At 35.8% G+C, this 27,604-nt stretch overlaps 2 protein-coding genes across 2 annotated transcripts; one reads left to right on the forward strand and one right to left on the reverse strand.

Annotated features, from left to right (window-relative positions):
* Positions 1-159: 159 nt before the first annotated feature.
* HD2C (histone deacetylase 2C) lies at positions 160-9,360 on the reverse strand. The gene is made up of 8 exons (XM_088210208.1): positions 9,204-9,360; positions 8,636-8,706; positions 8,318-8,532; positions 8,127-8,188; positions 7,862-8,049; positions 1,173-1,280; positions 973-1,063; positions 160-622 (listed from the first exon to the last, which is right to left on the reverse strand). Exons 1-8 carry the CDS (start codon positions 9,214-9,216, stop codon positions 432-434), a joined length of 939 nt encoding a protein of 312 aa, XP_088066334.1. The 5' UTR covers positions 9,217-9,360; the 3' UTR covers positions 160-431.
* A 223-nt stretch (positions 9,361-9,583) lies between these two features.
* On the forward strand, positions 9,584-17,181 carry FK (Ergosterol biosynthesis ERG4/ERG24 family). The gene is made up of 13 exons (XM_088210207.1): positions 9,584-9,859; positions 10,052-10,169; positions 10,281-10,351; positions 11,417-11,473; positions 12,234-12,325; positions 12,687-12,734; positions 13,535-13,655; positions 13,753-13,799; positions 15,148-15,229; positions 16,092-16,168; positions 16,251-16,370; positions 16,634-16,708; positions 16,800-17,181. The coding sequence occupies exons 1-13, from the start codon at positions 9,782-9,784 to the stop codon at positions 16,951-16,953; spliced, it is 1,140 nt and encodes a 379-aa protein (XP_088066333.1). The 5' UTR covers positions 9,584-9,781; the 3' UTR covers positions 16,954-17,181.
* Positions 17,182-27,604: the final 10,423 nt, after the last annotated feature.

Consider the following 27,604-nt stretch of genomic DNA (forward strand, 5'->3'; position numbering starts at 1 on the left):
AATTTTTAAGGGGGCAATAAACTCCGCCCGAGTCCAAATCAATCAATTACCCACATTAAGGCCACTATAAAAGTAAAAATTAAAGATCAATTCAGAATTGAACGAGACATTTATAGAGTTCTTTTCTTTCAAACATAATATTGATTTTTTTAAAAAAAAAAATCCCTGCAAATGCCCGAATCCACATCACTGAATTAGAGAGCAAACAGCCTCATTCAACATACAAAACAGTGAAACACTACTTAGACAGACAACACAGTTCGGATCAGACAAACACACCGTCCTACCTCCCAAAAAAAGAAATAGATAGGAATAATGTGCTACACTATCCTTTCCGTTTACTTCAAATCTAGAACATTTTCCATCTTTCCTTCCAGCTCTACTTCACAAAAATCACCAAGGTAACCAAAATTTAGACAGAGGGCAACCGATTATGCTGCAGTACCATGCTTGGCCTTTGTGTGAGACTGCAACCCAGTTTCAGAGGTAAATGAACGGTTGCAAGATTTGCATGGATAAGATCCAGCTGATTTTGGAGTTGTCTGCTGCTTTGTCTGTTCAGAGTTACCAGGTTTTTTCCCTCCCTGCTTTGAAGGGTAAGGAGTTGCAACATGGCCACCAGCTTTTTTGCAATCATCCACATGCAACAAATTTCAGCAAAGAATCAGTGACATATAAGCAAAACAAAACTAAGATCACATAGCACAGAGTTCCTTCTACAACATTAAAGAAGTAGAGGAAGAGAAAGACAATAAGCAGATATTATTGGAAATGCCTGAATCAGAAACAAAAATCTGATACTCCCAGTCATGCACAAGACCAACTCATAAACAGCTCTATGCAAGTTTTTTCTTTTGAAATAAGCTCTATGCAAGTTTTAATTGTCACATTAAAGTCAAATATGAAAATGTTATATTCTGAGGCATGATAAAATAAAAAACCTCATTCCAAGAACATAAGTTTGAAAATCACCAGATTTTTGGGTTGTGCCTAATTTTGCCTTCTTATCAGATACAGGTGTCTTCAGAGCTGATTCTGCAGGTCTCTTCTTGCTTGGTTCAGGCTTTTAAACCAGAGAGAAACCAAACTAGTTAGTGATTTTATAGAAATCATTACAAGGAAAATTTGCAGGCCATTGACAGAAGAGATAAACTGATTATGGCTGCATATACCTTCTTTGGAGTTTCATCATCAGAAGTATCATCCTCATCACTGTCATCATCTTCTTCATCACTTTCGTCGTCATCACTGCTTTCATCCTCCCCATTAACCCCCGGAACCTGAATCATCCAAACCCATGAAAAATCTAAAACGTTTATGGTTGCTCTCAATTTGTCATGGAACTCAAGAGTTGAATTAGATAAGTTGTTCAATTGCTAATAACTAGCAAGACTTAGGTCAACAACACAGAAGAGACATGATTAACAACTATGTTTAGTAAGTCAAACAATAACCAGATTTGCAGTCTTCAGAACTGGGTATAATGCATAGAAGCAGATTGATATCAAATAATTCACACAAAACAAGGAAAACAGAAGATATTTCTGAAGAAAAGGGAACTGGGAAAAATGACAAAAAAGAAGGTAAATCATGAACCGTTATTTTTTGGTAACAAATAAATTCAAGAATAACTCTGAAGTGGCTATTAACCTACCATAGATGAAGTCAATGCATGCACTTAAAAGAGAATTTTAAAAAAAGTAGAATCCAGAAGCATTAAAACAAGTTGCTGTGAAACAACAGAAGGTTTAGATAAGTAGGAAATTAAAAGATAAGAAAAGATAAATCCAATTCACAATCATAGGAATTGGAACAAATATAACTGCAGGGTTATTGGGTCCTCAATTCAATGAACAGAAATTAATAATTTTCATTCATAATCAGTATGTGTAGTAATCCATTCCAGTATTTATAGTTTGTCCACGTAAGCTTACTATGACTAGAATCTTTAAATAGAAAAGAAAAAAACAAATTAAGTCTTCTAACTAAATAAGAAATAAAATACTAAACTAATAATAATGAGCCTATGTGTAATAGTTTCTAAATAAACTAAATACCCTAAACAGTATATAATGATTATAATTATATAAATATTCCATGATATTAAAATATATAAATTCTAGAATCATCTTGTTCGGCATAATTTCCCCCACTTAGCAAAATCTTAATCTCAATCTCAAGTTTTGAAATGTTGAAATAGCAAGAAAGTGAAAGCTTGGACATGTCTTCCAAAGAATTGAAATTTGCAAACAAGATCATCATAAGAAAATTAGAATGCTTCTAAAAACAAGGATTTAGAAGTAGTACTCCCAATTAGACTGACAAAATCCATAAAAGGAAGAATTACCAAAGTTTCCCATTTGTTGTAAGGAATTGATGGGTCACATGGGCCTCTTTATTCTTTAAATCAAATAGAAATTATCCATCCTCAACCACAAAAATACCATTGGTACTACTGAATCAAATGATCCATCACTACATTACTCAATTTCTAATCTCCTCAATCTCATCTACTAATTTTCTCCCATTAGCTGGATGATCAACAATAATTTCCTTGATTACTTGATCTATTAAATTGTTCTTACTCGGATGGTCAATAGTAGTCATATCATCTTTCTCCATAGGAAGAGATAGATCATCGCATGTGCTGGGCGTTGCATTACCTTAATCATGGCAGGTAATATCTGACAATTTACTGACTGCAATGGGAGGTTTAAGGTTAGTTACACAACGTTTGAGAGTTCTCGCCAGTAACCCATCGGGAGTAGCAAAAACTGTCATCATATCTTTGAACACTATGTAGAGTTGTAGAAAGCAACTCTCCAGAGATGCAATCACTTTCTTCTAAAAGATTGATCAAAACTGCATGAATGTAAGAGGAAACATCCTTTGTTTGAGGTCAGATCTATTGTACAAAGTGCTTGAACGTTTCTATACTTTATAATTAATTAATACCACTAAATATAGTCTTAAGTCTTGCAACCATTTAAAATTAAGATCTTTCTGACATGCAATTGCCTTGTTCTGCCATCTAATATTTTAAATGTAGAAACAAGTAGCTCCAAAACCTTTCTCATCTGCGCATTATCTGGTGTAGCTATGCTAGTTTGCTTACATATGCAGTAAGCAAGTTCAAGTTTTAGTTATGCTAGTTTGCTTACATATGCGGTAAGCAAGTTCAAGTTTCACATCAATATTTGATTGCTCGACAGGTTGATCAACATTTAGCTCAAAGAATGAATAAATATTAATTCCTCTGCCCAAATAATCAATCTAAGCAAAGAGAACAAAATCGGTCAAATTAACCTCAAAAGTGAAAGGACACACCATGACACCAAAAAACCTCAAGATTGATCAATAGCTAACCTAAAGGTGGGTAAATCAGAGTAACCAAACCAGATTAAGTCAAACTAGTTTGAATCAATCAACAGAGAGCTTCAGATTGTCAAAACTCAGATCCAATGACCGGCATGTGAGGGTCATGCGGCAGCTCCCCTCGGTCTTTCAACGTACGTCAATATTCCAAAAAGGTACTATCTTGAACCCCTAATTTTGGATCTAGCAACTGTGGTTGCTTATGAAATTGAGAACGGCTCATTCCAAAAAGCAAGGCTTACTCCAGTGTATTTAGAGGCTTAAATTTGGTGGGGACGCTTATTCCCGTGTATTTAGAGGGTTCGATTCGGTGGCGACACCAGTCGGACATCTCTGAGATTGATGGTGCCAAACACTTCTCAGTAAGGACCGGGGGTTGAGGTGGACCATCACTGGTTTTCGGTATTCTCTCATCAACAATTTATTGGTCTTCCGATTTTGGGTTGTAGTGTTTTAGCAATTTTTTGGATTTGCAAATGTTGAGATCAATTCTAACTCCATATCAAATTAATGAAGCAAAGGAATAAGACTTAGAGAGATAGGAAAATTAAAGAAAGAAAAAAGATAAATCACATCCACAATCACGTGATTGGCAACAACCACAATCATAAAGTTATTTAGGCACTTAATCAAATGACTGAAAATCAATAGTTTTTATTCATAAGCAGTGTCTAATAATTATGAACCACGAATCTATCCGCAGGATATTTATATAGCCTATCATAACTACACAAAACAATAAAAAGTACGAATTGAAACTAGATAAAAAATAGAATACTATACTTTACTTCTACTAGTTTCTACATAAGTTAAATCGTGTAAACTATTCATAAAAATTATACTTACAAAAATATCCAATAATATTAAATATTTACACGGATATTTTAGAACAATCAATTCAATAATTTGATTCCTTAACTGAAAGAGAGCTCTCGAACCCCTCTTTCTCTCTTTCTCTCAGTAATAGTTTTTACTTGGCTTCTGGTGTTCAGCCCTGCTGGCTGAAATGCCAGTGGGACTGAGGCAGTTTCTAGTAGTGGAAAAGAAATCCTTCGACGTGGTAGGGGAAGGGAACGGGGTGAGAGTGTACGAGAATGGTTGGGGTTATTGTAAATCGTAATTTTCCCAGAAGGAAGATTTGAAGTGGTTGCTCCAGAGCTTTAGGGAGTTCAGGTGGGAGAAAAGTGTATGGGAAAGATATCGCCAAAGCAGTTGGAGAACACTTCGTATGTCTCTGGGAAACAACAAGCAAGGTAAATTTTTGGTATTCTCGGAAGACAAGGAGGTGGCGAGTAGAAATTTAAATAGAATCACTCTTTCGGAGGGAGATAAAGTAGATGGCTGGTGGCAGTTTATGGAAGCTATCCATGTGGTGGTGGATATCGAGCTAGTTTCTCCAGTTTGGCTAAATGGGTGATAAGATGCCCAGATTGTATGGCGGAGTGGAGTGTTCGGCTGGAAAGGAACAGGGCGACCTTTGCGGAGGTGGTGAGAAAGCAAGAGGAGAAAGGTGGTCGGGTAGGGCAAACTATGTTTCGGGGCTGTCTCGGGTGGACCCATCTTTTTGACCCATGTATAATGGGCCGAGAAGGATAAATAATATGAAATTTTCACGGGTTGAAAAAGAAAAGTGAGTTGATCAACCGGAGCCCAGTCAAAGGAAGCGGATTAGGAAACTCTGGCAACCCAAATCCGCTCAACTCGACATGCCCATTAATTGATTAAAAGAAAAGTTTAAGGGAGAGTGAGGGGTGTCGAAACGGATGATATTGCGTTGTGTAAGGAGAGTGAGGTTACGGTTCCCGAAAGTGTAAGGATGGACGTCTCAATGGGGTGTTTGGGGGATGAGGAAGGTGCAGAAGCTGATATTGACGGAGGTATGTATGTCGATTCCGTGATATCTGAGGAGGGCTTTGAGATAGAGGAGATGAGTGACATTGATGGGCATACGCGTATGGATAAGGCGTTTTCCATGGCTTTGGTGAATGTTACGCAAGTTGATGGGAAGACGATTCTTGGGTACGAGGAGGATGCAGCGCTGGATGTAACTCCCATTTGGTGTGAAAGTCCACTAAGGTTGGGCGAGGAAGCGGAGGAAACCCTAAAGGAACAATATTCCATATGGGTTAAAAAAACTTCTTAAAGGTAAGTTATTTGGCATGTCTTTTGATGGGTTTGAACAGTGGGTGTTTAGTTTGCTGGAGGAAATAGAAAATAGATATAAGGTGGTAGAGGGGGAGAGAAAATATGAAAGAAAAAAGGGGAAGATTGGAGTGGTCACTCAAGGAGGAGGGTAAAAAATGTAGAAGGAGGGGAGGTGAGTCAGTCTATTAGGTGTATCTTATGATTGAAAAAACAATATCATGGAATGTGAGGGGGGTAAATGACAGGAAAAAGAGAGGAATTATAAAGGGGTGTCTGAGGAGATGGAAACCGGAAATTGTCTGTCTACAAGAAACCAAAATGGAAGAGATTAGCAGTGGGGTTATCAGTAGTTTGTGGGGTGCTAAAAAGGTGGACTGTTTGTGCCTGCTATGGGGTCGGCTGGGAAAATTCTGGTTATGTAGGATGATGAAAAATACAGTTGTAAAGGATATGAGGTGGGCTAAAAATATTATCCCGAAGGTAGTCGGTGCTAAAAATATTAAAAATTTCAAACCTATTAGTCTTGTTGGCAGCATTTATAAGCTTATATCTAAAATGTTAGCAAGAAGGATGTCTAAGATGCTTGGGGAAGTCATCGGGGAGCATTCCGGCAAGCATTGCGATTAAACTTGAAAAAATCCGATGTAGATTTCTATGGAGTGATGAGGTTGGAGACATAAAATATCATCTTATTATATGGGAGGAGGTTAAGAAAGGAGTGGGAGAGGGGGGTTTGGGATTAAGATCCATTACGGATATGAACAAAGCTCTTCATGGGAAGTGGTTATGGAGATTTCTCAACGAGAAGGACAGGTTGTGGAGGAGGGTGATTGTGGCGAGGTGGGGGGATTGGGAGAAAGAGAGGGGGAGAAGAGAGAGGTTTAAACCGCATGGCAAGACTCTGTGGAGAAGAATAAGGGATGGCAGGAAAAATTTTATGAGCTATGTTGGGTAGAAGGTGGGGAAGGGGGAGGTGATTAATTTCTGGTATGACAAGGGAGTGGGGGAGTTCAAAGTTAAAGACAGATTTCCCGGGATTTTTGTGATTGCTAGTGATAAGGAGGCGAAGGTGGAGAAGTTTTTTGGGGGTGGTGAGGGTGATAGAACATGGTGTGTTAATGTTAGGAGGAATCTACAAGACTGGGAGATCGAGGAATACATCAACCTTTTGTTCTGTTTAGATAAAATTAAGCTGAATGGAAACAATGATGAGAGGATATGGAAGCTGAATAAGAATGGAGATTTTTCGGTTAAGTTGTTCTACTGCAGCTTGAGCAAAAGGAGTGATGTTCAGAACATGACTGCACCTTTCAAGCTTAAATGGAAAGTGAAAGCGCCTCCTAGAGTGACGTTTTTTACTTGGGAGGTGGCGAGAAGCAGCATATTAACTATTGATATGTTAAAAAGAAAAGGAAACATTATGGCGAATAGATGTTATTTTTGCAAAACTGATGAGGAATCATGTTACCGTTTATTACTAGACTGTCCTGTGATTAACAACAGTTGGGCTATGGTTTATGAGCTCTTGGGTTTGTTTTGGGTTAGAGCCGATAAAGTTAGTGAGGAACTTTGGGCATGGGCGGGTCATTGTAAAAAGAATAGACATAGATTCCTTATTCCACTTACCATTTTTTAGGTTGTGTGGAAGGAAAGAAATGGAGGGCTTTTGAGAGCATTGAAACTGATATTGTAAACATTTGAAGTAAATGGTTTCATACTTTTGAATCTATCTTATTAGGTCATGATGTGAAAGAATGGAAAGACTTAGGTCTCGTCCTAATCCACTTGATAGATTTGTAACTATTTTGTACACAGTTGGTACTCCCTTGGTACCTTGGTAAATATATTTTATCTCTTTTATTTAAAAAAAAATATTAAATATTTAAATTCTAGGGTCTTCTTGTTCCATATCAGCAGTATGCAACAATGTCTAGTTTTTCCACATCTTTATTGTTGGTTGATACAAATGTGGGTCGAACTCACTAACAATATCTCATAATTGAGATCCATTTGAGCTACAAGGCTATAGCAGTTTCTTTACCACATTGTTTATTAACATTAATGATTAGCTCTCCAACGGAACATGAACCAAAAACCTCACAATTATAAAGAGAAACTCTCAATTATCCTGAAATAAAATGAGTCACTAACAGAATGTGTACCAAAACCTTCTCTAATGTTAAGAGGAAAACTCACTTGTCTTGAAATAAAATATAAGTTATATATCTATACGTACAGAATCTATCCTCAGTTTTACAAGAAAAAATATGAAAGGAAGATTCCATTCCCAATACACATAGAGACAAGTTAGATATTCAATGCACAAAATAAAGAAAAATACCAATTTTTCTTCATCGCTGGACTCTTCGGAAGATGAGTCATCGTCATCACTATCATCTTCCTCCTTCTTTGGTTTAGCATCTTTAGGGGGTTCCTTGAAATTCACATGCTTCTTTGCATTATCAGATTTTGCAGCACTAGGCTTCTCGGCACCAGGCTCTGCTTTAATAGCTTTTGACTCAACTTTTACTGCATATTCAGGAGTAGTTTTAAAAACCAGATGCACCAAAGAACCCAGAGAAAGAGAAAGATGAAAGTGTTGCTACCATTTTCAATAGTGAGTTGTGGAATTTCTTGATCCTCTTCACTGTCATAATCAGACTCAGAAGTGGAGATGGCAGGAAAAATTGCAGTCAAGGAGATATCAGAGAATAACAATATGATTTCCATAATTAGACTAAAAATAAGCTGGTAAAAGTAGCACAACAAAATACAAATAGATGACGATCAAGGATATCCTTCAGGCGCTTCAACTTTATATCCAGTAAAATAGACACTTCCACTTTTGAAGCTATGAGAAAGCTCAAATTCTTCATGAAATACCACATCCAAATTCACCTGAGGAAATTTCTCATGAGAAAGTGTTGCAAGCACAAACTTCTGATTTTTGACTTTCAGATACAAGTAAACAGGATCACTTCCTTTCTCCTTCTTGACCTCACCAAGGGAAGCCTGCATCATTGAAGAACCGCACTTCAACAAACAATAGCATTCAAACACTTACGGGAATACCCGGATGTAAACCAAATTCAAAAGATTAGCCATCAAATATGACCTGGGAAACATGCAAGATCTTGTCATCTCCAGGCTCAACTTTAACAGACGCTCCGTTTTTCACTTCCAAACCTTACATTATCACATAATATAATGAAAAAAAGTTAGAATTGGATCAATAACAGCCAAACATCTTCCATAAGGATTACAATATCCATGGAAACAAAAACAATTGACAGTCCCAGACAAACAAGGTGCTTAGAACAGTGCGCTAACGTCATGCTAACAAAGTTACGGAGGCTTGGAAGAGAAAAAACAATCGATATTCAGAAAAATGTTCGGTAATAATTTTACTCGAAACTCCGTGCTGCCTAGAAGTAAACTCTCATACAACACAGCCGGCACTCTTTTCTTCCATATCCACAGACAGTATTTATACATATAAACAGAGAAAGATGATGATCATTTGCAGAAAGTCATATATAATTAACAACTATTTTCCGTGCATTTTCGAAAAAGCACCAGAGATAGTGAACACAAGAGGGACGAAATGTAAAGATCATAGCGTACAAAGAGTCCTAGTAAAGTGACGAAGACGAAAAATAAGGAACAAAGAGCAAGAATATTACCCCAAAACTCCATTATCGTACTGAGAAATTAAGCTGACTGACAAGCTAGGGCTTTTCTATATTCCTTTCTGAGAGTGAGTCAGTGATCGAATGATACTAGGGCTGGAGACAGTATATAAGGGGAAATATGCGCTGAGCCGCAACATTTGAGACGCCTTCGGCGGCATCTGCTGCGTGGCCCTTGGCGGACGTTTGGGTCAGTAAAATTTGGTGAACAAAGAAATGGCCCTGGAAGGAAACATGGTTTATGGGCCTCGGCCCAAAAAGTAAATGGGTCTCAAATATTAATATTTTTTTCTTTTCTGAAGTATGATTTTTTAAGAACGAAAAAAACTAATAATTGCCTTTTAGGTACTGTATAGAAGCTTGAGAGATTGTGAAAATGTTAAGCTTAACAGTAAAACCAACAATGGCGACCACGGAGTAAAAGGGAAAGCCAAAGCATTCCTGCTGTTGTAAAATTGAAAGATATTTTAAGCGCTGCTGCTCTGTTAACAGCGTGGAGAAAGTGAAGCAGAGAGCAGCTAGAGAGAGACTGGGACCATTACTGCATCCAGTCTCCAATCAGAATCGATTGAATGTTACAAAGTGACTCGCATAAAGATAGAATGGATCTAGATTTTCTTCTACACGCCTTAGTGCCTACTTGGAACTCTGTAAGAATTTATTCTGCTTCATTTTGTGGGTTATTGAATAGCTTTTTGTCAGCCAAGAGCTTCCGTCTCAGTTGACATCTTCTTCCCAAGCGAAATCTCTGAATGGGCTCAATCCCGTCGATCCTCATTTTGACAATTGATTTGTTTTTCATTTTCTTTCTTGAAATCTTGTCTGTCATTTCAATGTACTAGGTAGCTATATTAGCTGTGTTCTTCACTTATTTGGCGATCGTTGGATCTATTCTACCGGGTAAAATTGTCCCCGGGGTTCTCTTGTCCGATGGCACTCGCCTTCGTTATCGCTGTAATGGTTAGTGCGTGTTTTGATGTGTATACATCTGGTGTTTTGTGTACTGTAAATATTGAGCTTCAAATAGCATGCTATTTATAAACTCTAGTACTTCTTCCTCGTTTTGGGTAGGATTGGTTTCACTTCTATTGCTGGTTACGCTTCTCGGGGTCGGTGCTAAGATGGATTTCATATCGCCTGCTGTAAGTACGCAGTGCTTTTCTTTTTTACTAATTTATGTACGTTTGGAACAATATTCCTTTTTTTTGGAATTTATTGATAAATCTTAGTTCTCTAAGTTCACTTTTATTTAGCATTAAGGTTCCGTGTTGTTCAGTTCTCACTCCATTTTTCCTTTCCATTTAATTCTTACCTCTGGTTTTGATATTACCCTTTACTACTAGAATTAGAATGTGATTTCAGTGTTTGATCTTAATCCTACTCTATATTTCAAAAATTGAAGTGGAAAAGTTTTTATCTTAAGGAATTCAAGGTGTGGGTGAGGTTGAAATGCAATATAAAATTATGCACTAATTCTTTAGGTTAAGACTAATATGAAGGTTAACAGGTTACGTTAGTTAGAATGGAGTAGTAAGTGCACTAAATGAGTCATAAATAATTTGAGTTTTGTGAAGATAGGAACAAAAAAATAAACTTCTCTTTTAAACTAGTACTTAGGAGAATATATATTTGATTTTGTCACTGCAAGTTGCAGCCTTGCAGGGGAATTATTTCTAGTACGCAGAGTGAAGTGGTTCATCTTGCTAAATTTCAATTACTTGGAAAGTTAGCTTAGTTGAGATGAGGTACGCATTAGGCTCAGAATAAATTGGATGGGTGCGGTTTACAGTATATTTCTGAAATTTAGTATACTGTATATTACAGAGGGGTTGTATTGAAACTCAAAATGAGTGAGCCTCAGTATGTTTTACTGTTAATTTAAGCATTGAAAACATGCTGAAGATGTTGGATAAATAGAATTAAGCCCTTTTGACATCACCATGAACAGTGCACTAACTTGCAATATGAACTACTCGGGGTGGGTTCCTTGCCTTGCATGATAAGATAGCTTGAGCTCAACTTAGGCATGATACTGCAACATTTGATGTTTGCTATTCCCAGGTTGCATTTGTTAAAGAGATGGTCAAAACAGTTGTAAAATACACATTCAAGGAGATGTTAATGGTAGAAAACTTAATATCTGTTGGTAGCTTGTGTGTGCAACTGAATGTGCCTGTGTATGTTTGACAGCTTGATCATGTTTGCAGATGATAGCAGATAGAGGGCTTGAGCTGCTGTCAACAACTTTTTTATTCAGTTTTCTGGTAAATAGCAGTGGAATTTTGCCTTTTAGAAGTTTTAAGGAAGTGATTTTCTGTTTTCTAACTATGGTTCTAACTCTTTGCTCTAAAATCACGATTATCTTCTTGAATGCATGCTCTAATATTTCTTGGCATATTCGTCCAGGGCGAACTATCACAAACATTGTCTTTATCTTCCTTGTTTGGTTATGACATTGGATTACCTCCATCGACGCACAAAATCAACATGGATAATTAGAAACTGAGATTTCCATTTTAGAATGAAAAGACCAACCAGAATATTATACCAAAATGATGTGGGGCATTGGTTTGATTTCTATGGAGATCCTTTGTGGCAAAAATGGAACTCCATTTGAATTTCTACTTTTTCCCCTTTCTTCTTTGGGGGTCGGGGCCCCTTTTATCTGGTTCAACCACTGAAATTATACAGTGTATAGCTGTCTGAGACCAATGCTGGCTATTTGATAATTAAAGGAAGCCCCCCCCCTCTCTTTTGTTTTTATTTGAGCCAAAAGCTTATCTTGAGCAGTTTTATCATTCTGGTGCACTTCTTTCCTTCTTTGAGAATATGTTTCATTTACATTTTCCTGATTTTCTAAGTATAAGATGTTAAGAGCATTAGATCTGATCTCCACTCTTCTCCAATCACTGGTTGGTTGTAATAAGTTGACTTTACCTCACATGCTATTGATTTTATTATGTTAATTTCCTCCAAAATTTTCTTGACTTTTTCCATTTGACTCTTTTCTTTCTTTAATGTCAGGCAACATTGATGCTCTATATTGCTGGTTGCAAGTCCTCCAGTCAAAGTTCCTCTCTGAAGCCTCATTTAACAGGAAACCTGATAGATGATTGGTATTTTTCATATGTATCCCAATCTTAAGTGGTAGAGAAATGGATATTCTCCTGCTTAGTCCTGTAAAATTAGTCTCTTAGATAACCAATATGAAGTGTCAGCTAATTTTAGAAGACAGAGTAGTGAAAAAAGGATTTCTGAGGAGCCTGGCTAGTTGCTAGCTGTTGAATCACTTTATCAAATTTTTTGCACCCAACACGTGTTCTTCACTACTTTCATTTCCCTCAAAAATGGAGTGTTCATAGTGAAAGATTCAATTCTTTTAAGTACATTTTCAACATTTTTCCTGGAAAAGGAATGATTCACACTTGTGTTTTTTCTTCCTTCCAATAATCAATATGCTTACCCTTTTATCTTTAGGTGGTTTGGGATACAACTCAATCCTTGTTTTATGGGCATTGATCTCAAGTAAGTGGTCTCGCCTTTCTTTTCTGGACCTTTGTGAAGTATGTAATAAATTATTCCATTTCTCTGCACATTAGCTGTGTAGCTTATAAGTATGACCCGTAGATATATATATATATATATATATATATATATTAGTATTCTGATAATGCAGGAATGATGTAGAACAACCTGGCTCTAATTCTAATCAATGCAGGACAACCGGGGTCTGGTACCAAGTGATGTAGGACAAGATAGAATTCAGAGGATTTATGGGCTAGGGAAAGTAGAGTAATTGAGGAGGAATGCAAAGAAGCATTAGACTAAGGGCAGAAAAAACAATTGCAGAGTGACTGGATAGAGAAAGACAGAAAGATAGAACAAAACCAAGGGAAAACTGAAATAAAAGGGAGCAGGAGATAGAGCAGGAAAAGAGGAGAACCAAGAAAAGGACAACTATTAGACTGGAGAGACAATTCAATCTGGCCTACCTTATCCAACTCAAAATTTATTAATCTAACATATAATTTAGAAAATGTCATATACTGATTATGAAAATATTTTCTAACATGGAAAATATTCCACTCCACTTCTTTTTGTTCTGCACCAGTGAGTACTGATGATTATCAACTTTAAATTAAATGGTTAACATATCAACTGAGCTTAACCAAGTCCTGCTTCCCTTTTGTGTGTGTCAACCACATTTATGTTCAAGCCTTCAGAACAGCCCTTTAAGGGGTAAACAAAAAGAATAATAAACTAATGGGAACATGATCACCATTATGGATACACTATTTTCTGATAACTATGGAAAATTCTTTTAGATTTTTCTTTGTTAGAGCTGGAATGATGGGATGGCTGCTTATCAACCTGTCAATTTTAGCAAAAAGTGTTCAAGGTGGCTCCTTAAGCCAGTCGATGATTCTTTACCAAATATTCTGTGCGGTAATCTGGTTTTAGTAAATGATAGCTTTTTCTTTTTATCTTGTTATACATTACATGCAATTGCTGAATATTTCTTTTGCCTAAATTTTATTCCCAGCTCTATGTCCTGGATTACTTCGCTCACGAGGAGTACATGACCTCTACGTAAGTAAACTACTTCTCTCTCTCCCCAGCAAGGGATCAAACTTGTTTATCCTAGCTTCTCAAAGGATGCTTTTTTTTCATATGACAATATCATGCTAGATTTGATTCAGTGATCTGTACATACAATTGGTGATACTTATCCTTACGGGACGCTCTGGTCCAAGTCTTTATTGACTTTATGTATTGATAAAGGCTGACTTGCATTCCTATCCAAAAACTTCATGGGAACCTAAGATAGAATATGAATCACAGGGATCATGTGCTATAAATGTAAAAATGACAAAGACATACATATTCAGGAAAAAAAGAAAAGAAGCATTGAGCCTGGCTGATATTGCGCAGGATCTGCCAAAAGTGTGCATAGTTTTGCATTTGTTTAAGCTTGACAGACATCAAAGCAGAAGTCTAAGCCTACATCTTGAACATTTTTTGTAGCATTCTGAATCTTGGCCTTATAGAAGCTACTTGTTGCAAACATGATATATTGGTTTTCAAGGAAATGATGTGGCAAGACTTTCTCTCCCATGAATCATGGGATACTGTTTTATTATTGGTACCTGTACCAGACCACATAATGTAATTAATGCATGAAGTTCACTTGACATTGCTTTCAGCATTGAAGGAATTAGCCAATTAAGGCCAAAGGAAACCAGCCTGCTCAAGTTTTTGCCTGAGATCTCAGTCATTAGTTGCTCAGATTGTGCTTGGACAATGTTTCTGTCTTTGAAATTACTAAAATAGATAGAAAGAAAATTTTCTGAAGATGAAACTATAGATCAGGCAAGATAAGGGAATCTTAGGTTTCAACAGACATGAGGTTCTTGAAGGAGCATTGTGAGTGTGCATCAATGCTAATGATACCATTTTATAATTATGATGCCTCTCTTTTTGGTGAGGTGGAGGTAGAGTTTTTTTGAAGTATTTGAAGAGATATAGGTGATGCTTCCATCTGAAAATAAAGCACCCAATTCGACGAGTTCATATTGTATATGCTCCTTAAGATGAACTGAACCAAGCTGCAGTCAAGCTACATAAAGAAACGCAGGTTGAATATAGCCATCTTTTTAAATTAAACTTGAGTAAAATTTCTCTTAGCTTGGGTTGATTGTTGAATACTAATTAATTTTTCCAAGGTCTAGGATTTCCTGTATCTGGTGTTAGATTTAGCCAGCACATTGACTGACACTTCTAGTCAAATCTGAGATACTGTCCATGCATTTATAGTTTCTTATTCTTAAAATGCTTGTTCACTTTGCGTTCTCGTACCTATTGAGATTTCAATTTTGCCATCCCTTCTCAGACTAGATTTACATATCTGACTCGATTTTGATCTGGTTGGATTTTGCAGATGGGACATAATTGCAGAAAGATTAGGTTTCATGTTGGTGTTTGGAGATCTAGTGTGGATTCCTTTCACTTTTAGCATCCAGGCATGTAACCATTGACCGTAATGATGTTGAAATGAATGCCTTTACATTATTGTTATGCTCAGATCACTGCATGACAACAAACTGATTGCAAGCATGTCTAAATTATATGATATTAGACAGATTCCTAAAGTCTTATAAAATGAAGGAATTTTCTACTTAACTGCAGTGCATAATTCTAAGTTTTTAGTTTTTACCGTACTTGAGTGATAACCATGTCTTGACTGTTCTTAGATTCAATGAAATTCTCTTGACCTTCTCATGGTCGGGAAACTATGCACGACCACCGGTTCCTTTACCGTGTTATAGATTTTAAACCACAAAAGTCCAACTTTTTTACAACTCCAACTTTTTTTGCATGTATATTAATCAATTGGAGCTTTTTTTTGGTGGATGCTCTCACAAGTTGGTTTGTTGTTGGTAGATCCTCCCCCTCCTTAAGGAGATCTTTTAGTTTTGAAATGCCAATGTATTCTTTTGACAGCTCATCATATAATTAATTACGTCAAAACCTGTTTGGACTGTTCTATATGCTTCATATTTTACGGCTTCCATAGAAATTCCCGAGAAAATGACCAACTTATCAAATGTCTCGTACTTTCTTTTTTCTTTCTAATTTACAAAAATAATAATAATAATGATAATAAAATTGACTATGGAACGGAGGTTTTTTGGTTAGTGTTTTTTCGCAATACATTGAGCTTCCTTGTAATAGGTGTTATTTTGTTGAATCAAAGTGATTTTGTGAAGATTAGTAGTCATCGACTTGGCAGAACCCTGGCTGCAAATTTATTAATTACACCTGTAATTACGGAGATTATCCTATTATTGATTAATTTGGGATTTTCTTTATTATTTGCATTAGGGTTGGTGGCTTTTAGGAAACAAGGTGGAGCTGACGACGGTTGCATCGATAGCAAATTGCTTTGTCTTTCTAATTGGGTAAATTTTATGACATTGTACAACTGTTACTTGCCTGTTTTAAGTTAAACATGAATTAACCATTGACAACAAAACCTGGCAGATACATGGTTTTTAGAGGAGCTAATAAACAGAAACATTTGTTCAAGAAAAATCCAAAAGCACTTATATGGGGCAAACCTCCAAAGGTTGTTGGAGGAAAGTTGCTTGCATCTGGTTATTGGTGAGATTTGAATCTCTTATGATTCCCTTCATCTTTGCACAATTAGCATAATCCTAAATTCTGCATTTTCTGTTTAAAAAATATAGATGTAAAATTTGATTAATATGATCCCAAGTGCCAAATTCCTATCCTAAGGCTATGATGCTACTCCCAATTTGGTTAAGAACTATTGGGCCTGTCTCCTTGATGCTGGCATAGACATTATTCTTTATGCTTCATTTGCAGGCTACTGTTTAACATTATGGTTTTTTTTTTCATTGAAGGGGAATTGCGCGGCACTGTAACTACCTCGGGGACCTGCTGCTAGCTCTCTCCTTCAGTTTGCCTTGTGGAATAAGGTACCCTCTAATTCCCTAGACCTTACGCAGAACAAGCTATGCACTTAAGGATCACACAAATATCATTCTTGGAAGTCCTCTTTCTTTGCAGCTCCCCAGTTCCTTACTTCTACCCTATCTATCTTCTTATTCTGTTGATATGGAGAGAACGAAGAGACGAAGCTCGCTGTGCGGAGAAGTACAGAGAAATTTGGAAGGAGTACCGCAGACTTGTTCCTTGGAGAATTTTACCATATGTTTACTAGCAGCAGAGCAGCATGGTTGTCCAGCCAATAGGCCTCTTAGCTTTGGAATCCATCTTGAGCCCACTTGCCCTACCGCGTTTCCGGTGGCTATAAATTGAATTTTGATGAAATTAGTGGCCAGAAATTGACATCAGTTAACTTTGTAGTTCATTTTTCTAACATATATTGTTAGTGGAGGACATGAGCCTGTAACAGCTCTTTAATTTATTTATGTTGGTTTTGTCAAAATCGATGGCCATAAATGAGCTTAACCGATAAGCTTTAAGTTGAAACCCAAGGCTCTACCACAATCTCTTTTTTTTTTTTTAAAAAAAAAAAAAAGAAAAAAAATAATAACAATAATACATCTTAAATTTTAAAAATCTAAATCATACAAAATTTTAATTTATTATTTATAATTCATCTTAATAAATGGTTTAATTAGCATAGTTTATTATTAAAATGATTTAATAGTTAGAAACATAATTAAAATACGTTTAATTTTTGTATAGCAGCCAAAAACATTAGAAAGAGAGAGTCAGAGAGAGAGAAGAAAAAGAAAAAACAAAAAAAGAAAAGAAAAGAAAACCACCATCATCGAGGGGCGAGGGCACGGGAGTGACAGGTGAACAGATCAACCCTAAAGAATAGAGACTTTTCAAATAAGCAATCAAAGCAAAAGCGACCGCTGAGGAGAGGCAGCAGACACCATCCACGTGTCTGCACAAGAGAGTGGTTGCATGGAAAAAATGTTTCCTATATGGTGACTGTATCAGAAACCTGAAAAAGGAATATAGAGATGGATACAAAAGAGGGGAGATAGGATTCCTCCCATAAAAAGAGGCTCAGAGTCACGAGAACGGTGGTGGGTGAACCGACAGACCAGTACGGTCAATCATAAATGTATTTATATATATATATATATATGTATGTACGTATATGCATGTCTATATATACAAAAAGTTACTGACTGATACATGTTTAATCAACACTTGTCCACCCTTCGCATGAGATTCGGTCGGTCATGTGTAGGTCATATAGTAGAATTATTGAACTTGGGATTCTCGTTGACCAATTCTATTATCAATTTGATCAAAGATTGGAAATTTTTTGGTTTAATAATAAAATAATTGGTAATAATAATTTTTTTTTTTAAAAAAAGGCAAAGATGATATTTGACCACAATGTAAAATTTAAGATATAATTAACTAATGTAAAATTTTTATTTTATAATTTCATTATTTAAAAGTTTGAATCCAAAATTTTATAGAACCAAATATAACTTAGGTGTTATATTATTGTTAATACATTATGATATTTATTTATTAAAAAATTCTGATTAATTAAACATGCTATATCATTAGTGAATATTTCACTCTTGATGATCTATTAAAATTTATTGTGCAAACAATATTACCCATAAAAATTCACTTAATTATAGAACTATATTAGAGTTGAAACAATGCTTTTCTTACAAAATGAAATTGTAAATCATTTCGGAAGAATATTTTTTAAAAATATAAAATTTTAATTAAAAAATTAATTTAATTTGAACTCAGATAAAATTGTTAATGTCACCCAAAAAAAAATTATATTATATTTTGTTTGATATACTTTTATGAAAAAATAAACAATAACTATCAAACATACGTGAAACTTTGAATTGAGTAGGTGACTACTAACTAACTCTTCATTTATCTTCCTCCTCAACTAGGCCTTGGCTTATAAGATGAGCCCATTGTTGGTTTGGTGCAAAAGGTTGGGTCAATTAATCTCAACGCAATCGATCATATTTATTACAATTTAATTCATAATATATTTTATTATAATTTAATTTTTAATGTTTTATATTTAATAACAAATTAAAATTGATTAGATAATGTTTAGATACTTTGAATTGAGTAGGTCGTCAGAGCACGACGGAGCTGCCGTGCTGGATTTTTGAAATTGGTTGAGTGGGTCTTGAGACTGATTTTGAGCTTATTTAGAACATTTATAGGTAATATAAGTGCGTTTCAGTTCCTGAAAAAAAATTTAGGGAACCCAAGGACCGCCTGTAGGTGCAGTAAACCGTTTAACTTTTCGGCATCAAATCGAGTAAGGATCTCTTACCATATTTTCTATCATAGAATTGAAATCTAAATAAATAATAATATGGTATTTTGTACAAATTAAATAATTGTGTATAATTAATTACGGATTGCTAATGAAATCCGAGCCGAAAATTATTCTCTATTGATTTATTTTACAGTTTAAAAATATGATAGTATCTGATTATTCTATTTTATGGTTTGAATGCATGTATTGCTGTTTTACGTGACTACTGTTTGATTAGGATTTGAGATATGATTGCATTACATGATGCATGTTTATTTGTTTATATGATTATATTTGATTGGGTAATGGAGACTAGGCTAAAAAAAGAAAAAGTTGTATGATCAAATAAACAGATGGAACGACAGTTTTACTAGATATCCTAAAAGATGGTGGACGGACCGGGTACATAGGGAATTATATCGTGAATGTTGTCTCATACTGGACGGGGTATAGAGACTTGGAAGTTCGGTACTCATACCGGACGGAGTATGGGGATGGCCTGCTTCACCCTCATACCGGACGGAGTATTGAGATTTAATGTTTTGGTGCTCATACCGGACGAGGTATAGGGACGGTCATGTAATTGAGATTGTTGAAGGAAAGGATTCACGTGTAGCGAGGACATCCCTATGAACCCCTATGGATACTAGTAGGCTGGTGAAAATGGAAACAATTATGATTTGATTTATTGATAATGGATATGGATTTATGATATGTTTTATGTCACTGATTATTTATGAAGTTATGATCTGTATGGTATTATTGTCTCTATAGGTTGTTTTTCACAAATTTCACTATGATAAGTGAACGGTAAATGGTTTTATGATTGATAAATGTATTAGTTTAAACTTAATGCTCCATTAGTGGTTTTCAATTTTATACCAACTTTTGTTTCTGTGCTGGTGATATAATGTGATATCCTTAATAGGTAGTATAACTCATCTTTTATTTAACTATTTTAGATCAAGAGAACTAGGTTCCAGAGCCCAATCCGCAAGAAAAGTGCGAGTAGATATTAAATATTTTCTATTTTTTATTTATTACTTTATTTTTCGTGTTTCTTTCAAAAAATTAATTCTGTAATACTGTTAAATACTTTTAAATTATTATGTAAGGAATATAAACTTTAATATCTTATTTCGCTTCTACACTTAAGTTATTATATATTTCGTTTTGAATTTTTGAGGTTATTACACTAAATATAAGCTAGTCAACTTTAATTTTTTTATTAATAAATAAAAAAACATTGAGCGATTTAAAATAAATAAAATAATTCAAAACTTTATTAACAAATATTAAATTTTTAAGTATGAATTTAATAGTGTAGGAGGGAGGAAACAATCAGACATATTATTTTAATGTGAAAAAACCAAAGGGTGCTGGGACCTGTTGAGTATGCAGAGAATGAAGGATGATGTTACGGATATATTTAAGTGGGGGGAACAGCTGACTAGATCATGACCGAAGCAGGAGGTGGAAGCAGCTCTCTGTTGTTTGTGGAAACTATAACTTGAGAGAAACGAGCTCGTGTGGTCTGGAAAGATCTTTGCTGATAAGACATCAGTCCTACTGTTGCGGTAGTTTCTGGAGGAATGGAGGCAAGCTAAGGCAGTCCATGCCCGAGTAAGTACTCAACAGGAAAAGGATGCAATGGAAGTGCAAATACGGCAAGCACCTAAGACAGGTTTCTTGAAATGTAATATTGATGCTAGCTTCTGGAGGGCAGAATATGAGGTCGGGTATGACGGAGTTATACGTGATTCTACGGACAATGTAGTTGTCGCATTCTCTGGCCGCCTGAAGGGTTGCCACTCGACGCACGTTGTTGAATTGTTGGGATGTTGAAGAACTTTGGAATACATACACGCACGTATTCAGGGGCTAGGAACTGTAGAGATAGATGCTTAGAGAGTCTATAATACACTGACAGCTCGGGAGGAAGATGAGTCTGAACATGGTTTCATCGTAACGGACTATAGATCAATGTTGATGTCGAGACCAAAGATTTCATTCAAGTGGGTGAGAAGACAATGTAACAAGGTAGCTCATGTGATAACCAAAGCTATTTGTCTTTACCCAGAATTTCGTGTTTGGGAAAGAATTATCCCATACATTGTTGTATTGATGCCTAATTAATGCAGTAACTTATTTCAAACAAAGTTCCAATTTAATATATATATATATATACACACATTGTTTAACGTGTGTAAATATATATGTCTACCTACTTGATTAAATAAATGAGTGAATGAGAAGACAATATAATAAGATAGCTCATGCGATAGGCAAAACTATTTGACATTACTGTATTGATGTCCTAATTAATGCAAAGAACTTATTTTCAAAAAAAAAAAAATCAATTTATTATATATATATATATATTATGTTTAACGTGTGTAAATATATATATATATATGTGTGTACCTATTTGATTAAATGAGTAACAAAAATTAACAGGGTCATTTTGTAATTAAATTTTCATCTAAATCAATAAAACTTTCTCAAACAATAATTTTTATTTCTTTATTTAGCATCATTATAAGAAACTATGTTGTACTGCAATATAACTCTCTCCTATTAGCCATATTAATCAAACATTAATCAAGAATTATGTCATATATATTGTAAAATTTTAATAAACTTTATTGTAATTATACCCAAAAACTTAAAAATTTTGTTATGTATATATAGGCTTTAAAAGGAAAAGCTTATCTATTTGTAAAGTGTCTCTAATTAATGCTATGCTCGTACTCTTTAATTTTAATTGAGACTGTGACTTTTTACATTAATTACATATATTATGAAATAGTATAGATAATATAATAAAAAAATTACAGAATAATAAAATTTCTTTTAAATTAAATAATTATCGATTATATGACTATCTCTTTTAATTAAATATATATAACTTTAAATAAAATAAAAAAGAAAATTTATAATTTTCAATTTCTTTTCAATTCATCTCTAATTAGGATTTTAAATAAAGTTAAAATAGTTAATTTTCTTTTTTGTTTTTAATAATAATTCTTTTGCACCCTAATGGAAACTCCTACATCCGGCACTACTCTTGTTTGTCTCACTTTAAGGATGAGGCGAATGACAAACACCGTTGCTCCTTAACAAACAATCTATTCATTGTGCATTAATGTTCATAGACACGTGCGGGTCAAACCTTCGTACATTTATTATTTTATAAATATATTAAAAAATATTAATAACGAATTTATAATATTAATTTAATTATTTAAAATTAAATTTAATAATGTATTGATGAAATTGTAATTACCAAATTAAATTATGTTTTAACAAATTATCATAAATACACATGGTAGTTATATTTCATTAATTATAATAAATTAATACTCAGACTTAATTTTTTAAATATAAAAGAAATATACATTTACGTAGAAATCTATATAAAATTTTATTTTGATGTGTCTACATAAAATTGTTTCTTCTCAGCAACTAGTGATTAAATTGTTAATTAAAAGATTTGCAGCGTATAATTCCTTTTAGCTAAATTGGAAATTAATTATATTTTTATTTCAAATTATAATATAAATTTATATTTTTTAATTTTTTTGATTACTTAATTAATAGATCAATATGTGTAATAATACTCAAATATTAAATTTTGATAGTTTAAAAAATAATTTTTTATAATAATTTAAAAAAACAAATCTCAATATAGTAAATCATAAAGAAAATGATAAAATTAAACTAAGATTAATCAAATTAAAAAAAATATTATTATAATTTTTTATACTTACGGCCTTCTAGACTATAGAAATTTTGAACGGACAACTACATGAATATATAAAAATGTTTTAACTAAATATAGAAGAGTTATTTGCATTTCTTTTGATAGTAAAATTTAATCAGGCTTTTTCTATGAGATATTTATTAATATTATTATATAATTCAATCTACGAACCAGCAATATGATAATTAATCATTAAAACTTATATGGTATACTTAGACGTCGCGAGTTTTAATATTATTTTTTTATCATTTTATAGGTATATTTTACGCTAATAATAATTAACTCCTATTTGATTCAGGAAGGTAAGTGTTTATTTTATTAGTATATATTAAAATTATAATAATTAAATTAAGTATTATCTAATTACTTTCTCTTATTTGAAATAATCACAGTATGTTAAAAAAATTTATATAATATTTTTTTAAAAAAAGTTTAATACTAAGATAACATATATATATATATATTAATATGCATTATGGTGTTGGTCGTTAATGGATAAGGTACACTGAGTAGTATTTTGAAAAGTTTTACGATCCAAATAATTAACTTTTTTTTAAATGACAAACTTTCATTTCAAATCATATAAATAATGCAACATTTGGAGGTAAATTATCTCATACTTGAAAATTGCGTTACAAGCATGCAGATCGGGCTATTTGGTGGGCAGCCTTATTTATAATATTCGGGTCCAGAATTTAGTTCAGGATTAATTTTGATATTTATAAATATAACTAAAAATAATTTTTAAATTAAATTAATTTTATTTTATTAAATTATTTAAGAAAAAATAAGTTAGAGATGTAATCTGTAACATCACAACCTTTTTATTTTATTTTATTTTTATTATTGTTATTATTATATAAATATAATTATTATTTATGTAATTTTATATTGAATTTAATTTAGTTTAATTTATTTTAATGAAAATAATAATAATAATAATAATAAAAGGTAAAAATTATTTAGGGATTTAATAGAAAATAATTTTGAAAAAAATAGGTGAAAATTTGAGTTCTGTGGGTATTTTTGAAAGAAAAATCGAAAATCAGGGGTCAAAACGTAATTTAAAAAAGTTGTGACGCGGGAAGCCACGCGGGCGATCTGCGTACGCGCAATCGAACAGTTGAGATCCGTTCCCGCGTGCACGGACGGCCCAGATCAAAAACGCGCACGGACGGCCCAGATTGCATCGCGCACGGACAGCCCAAATTGAATCGCGATAGATGATTCAGATTTATTTCCTACTTAATCGTGATCGGATGGTCCAGATTAAAAATGATGGACGACTCAAATAAAAAGCAGATGGGTATAAATAATCTCATTTGCACCCAAACCCTAACCCTAGCCGCCAGAGCCCCTCGTCGGAGAAGACAGCCCAACCACCGGGGAGCCGACCGCCATCACCCGCCGCCGTACCGGAGCAATTTTCGGCCGCCAAACGAGGTAAAAATTCTACCTTTTGCTCAGAATTTGATTCTAAACCCACCTATGGCCAAATCGGAGCGAAAGCACCGACCAATTAGCAGGAAAATGTCGTCGAAGCCTAGCGGCACCGCGGTGGGGTGTCTCGATTTTTGCCTCCGATGAGGCCCTTCCTGATTCCCGTTCGATGTAATTTTTCTACCATTGTGATCACTGTTTCCTCCTCTACAGGTTGACCAGAGCAAAACACCCAACCGCGACGTGAGCCGGAGGAGCCACCGCACCGGAGAGCCCCACCGCTAGTAAGTTTCGATTTTCTGTATTTTTTCGGCCCACCGAGGGCCTGAAGTGTGTTTTCTCACATGAATCGATGCAAGTTTGGCTATTTTCGGTCGAAAACGACCGAAAACAGCTAACCCGAGGCGGATCGCCGCCACCGGAGCACGACAGAGCTGCCGTGCCGGAATTCTTAAATTGACCGAGTAGGCCTTGTGTCTGATTTTTGAGTTATTTGGAACATGTGTAGGTACCGCAAGTGCGTTTCAATTTCCGAGAAAAAATTCAGGGAACCTAAGGACCACTCGTATGCACAGTGAAAATCTAGTTTTCAGTGTCAAATCAAGTAAGAACCCCTCACCCTATTTTCTATCATGGAATTGAAGTCTGAATAAATGATAATACTGTATTTTGTACAAATTAAGTAGATATGCATAATTAATTACAGTTGCTAATGGAGCCCGAACCGGACATATTTCTCTGTCAATTCCTGTTTAATTTATTTTATAGTTTAAATGCATTATGGTACCTAGTTTATTTATTCTATAGTTTTGAATGCATATATCACTGCTTACTTCACTACTATCTGATTTTGGGAATCTAAGATATGCTTGTTTTTTTGGATGCACGTTACTTGTGTATGCATTCATGTCGGAGTTGGTAACAGAGACTAAGGAAAAATAGGAATGGGATGAGATTTGATAAACGGATAAAATGACAGCCTCACCAGATATCCTGAGAGATGGTGGACGGATCGGGTTCATAGAGAGCCCTACCGTGAACGTTGTCTCATACCAGACGGGGTATGGAGACTTAGTCATTTGGCGCTCATACCGGACGGGGTTTGGAGAGGGCCCTGGAATTAAGCTTGTTAAGGGGAATAGTTCACGTGTGGCGAGAACCCCTATGGATCCCCATGGATATTAATAGGCTGATAAAAAGGGGCAATTTTTGTTTGATGATTTGAATATAAAAGTATGATATGTGCTATGTTACAGATTATATATGAATTCATGATATTTATAATGTTATTGTTTCCGTAGGTAGTTTTTATGAATCTCACTGCAGTAAGTGGACGGTAAATGATTTGATTATTGATAAATGAATTTGTTTAAAATTTGTGCTCTATTGGTTGTTTTTTGGTTTTCTACCAATCTTTGTTTCTGTGACGGTGATATAATGTGATGTCCTTACTGAGCTAGTATAGCTCATTCCTTATTTAACTATTTCAGATCAGGAAGACCTGGTTCCTGAGCCCGATCCACAATAAGACGGCGAGTAAATATTAGATACTTTGTAGTTTCCTATATTTTTCTCATTTATCGTATTTCTTTTAAAGAACTTATTCAGTGATATTATTTAGTACTTTTAAGTTATTGTGTAAGGGATGTTAACCTTAATTTTTTATTTCGATTCCGCACTCAGATTATTATATGTATTTCTTTTTGAATTTTCGGGGTCGTTACAGTTGGTATCAGAGCCGCGTTCCTCGGACTCGTCCATTACACAATGATACTTAAAGAAACACCAAACCAATGAATCATTACTCAACCCTTCCTTGTGAAATGCAGGTACGAAGATATGAGAAGAGGAAGACCCCCACTAAACCGAGCAGCCCGGGATGGTTTGTTTCGGGAAGACGTTAACAAGATATTTGAGATGCTGGAGAGACTCATTGCTGCCCAGCAGGGCCGAGAGGAGAGAAGGGAGCTACCCGACCCTCCCTCGCTGCCACAGGTTGAGCCACCACTGCAGCGAGAGGATCCTGAGCCACCCCGATACGAGCCTGCTCCTCCACAGTACCACCCGGTGCCACCACCGCAGTATAATCCGGTGCCCCAGCCACAGTACTGCCTGGCACCGCCACAGTATAATCCAATGCCCCCACCATATCAGCAAGTAGCACCACAGGGCCCCCCAGTCTATCCTCAGCCTAGCCCAGTCCCTCTTATGCGGGACCCAGCTCCCTCCATGATTGACCCAGACTACGTAGAGAGGTACAGGAGAGACCTAGACTATGTAGAGAGGTACAGGAGACTGAACCCATCTACTTTTGCAAGGAAATTCTCTTTTGAAGATGCCTAATATTGGTTGGCGGAGACGGAGAAGGCCTTCAAGACCCTAGGAGTGACTCCCAAGCAGAGGGTCACCCTTGCTACCTACATGATGGTGGGAGAAGCAAATCGCTGGTGGGAACTCAAGCAGACCACCCTGCCTATTCCAGTTACTTGGGAACAGTTCTTAGCAGCATTCTCCTCCACAGTACCACCCGGTGCCACCACCGCAGTATAATCCGGTGCCCCAGCCACAGTACTGCCTGGCACTGCCACAGTATAATCCAATGCCCCCACCATATCAGCAAGTAGCACCACAGGGCCCCCCAGTCTATCCTCAGCCTAGCCCAGTCCCTCTTCTGCGGGACCCAGCTCCCTCCATGATTGACCCAGACTACGTAGAGAGGTACAGGAGAGACCCAGACTACGTAGAGAGGTACAGGAGACTGAACCCATCTACTTTTGCAGGGAAATTCTCTTTTGAAGATGCCTAGTATTGGTTGGCGGAGACGGAGAAGGCCTTCAAGACCCTAGGAGTGACTCCCAAGCAGAGAGTCACCCTTGCTACCTACATTATGGTGGGAGAAGCAAATCGCTGGTGGGAACTCAAGCAGACCACCCTGCTTATTCCAGTTACTTGGGAACAGTTCTTAGCAGCCTTCCATGCAGAGTACCTCCCAGAGCACATCCGACATCTGAAGGAGATGGAGTTTGTCCAGTTGGTCTAGGGGAACATGACGGTGTCAGAATATACTCGTAAGTTCTTGGAGTTGGGCTGATACTCCCATGAGACATTGATGGATAATGGCAGGAAGGCTAGGAGGTTCCAGTGGGGCCTCCACCCAGAGATCAAGCAGCACTTGTTTATACTGGAGCTCAAGACATACTCGACCGTTCTGGCCATGACACAGTTAATGGAGAGGAGCATCCACATTCTCCTTCAGTCAGCAGGGAACCACAGATCTTCAGCTCCACCCCGCAGACCAGCACCTACTGCGCTTGTCCAACAGAACAAAAGGCCCAGACTGGTGATCCAGGCTCCCCCTCAAGCTCTAGTGGC

This window comes from Carica papaya, chromosome 8, assembly GCF_054855325.1.
Source record: "Carica papaya isolate Zhongbai chromosome 8, ASM5485532v1, whole genome shotgun sequence".
In the NCBI taxonomy this organism is placed as follows: domain Eukaryota; kingdom Viridiplantae; phylum Streptophyta; class Magnoliopsida; order Brassicales; family Caricaceae; genus Carica; species Carica papaya.

Bases quoted from the DNA above. Each gene is read 5' to 3' on its own strand.
- FK (XM_088210207.1), top strand. From the start codon at position 9,782: ATGTTACAAAGTGACTCGCATAAAGATAGAATGGATCTAGATTTTCTT. The intron at 13,800-15,147 runs GTAAGTAAACTA...TGGATTTTGCAG, and splicing joins GAGGAGTACATGACCTCTAC to ATGGGACATAATTGCAGAAA. The intron at 16,371-16,633 runs GTGAGATTTGAA...TTTTCATTGAAG, and splicing joins TTGCTTGCATCTGGTTATTG to GGGAATTGCGCGGCACTGTA.
- HD2C (XM_088210208.1), bottom strand. The intron at 8,189-8,317 runs ATATCCTTGATC...TGCCATCTCCAC, and splicing joins AAAGTTGAAGCGCCTGAAGG to TTCTGAGTCTGATTATGACA. The intron at 1,064-1,172 runs GTATATGCAGCC...CTGGTTTAAAAG, and splicing joins ATGATGAAACTCCAAAGAAG to CCTGAACCAAGCAAGAAGAG.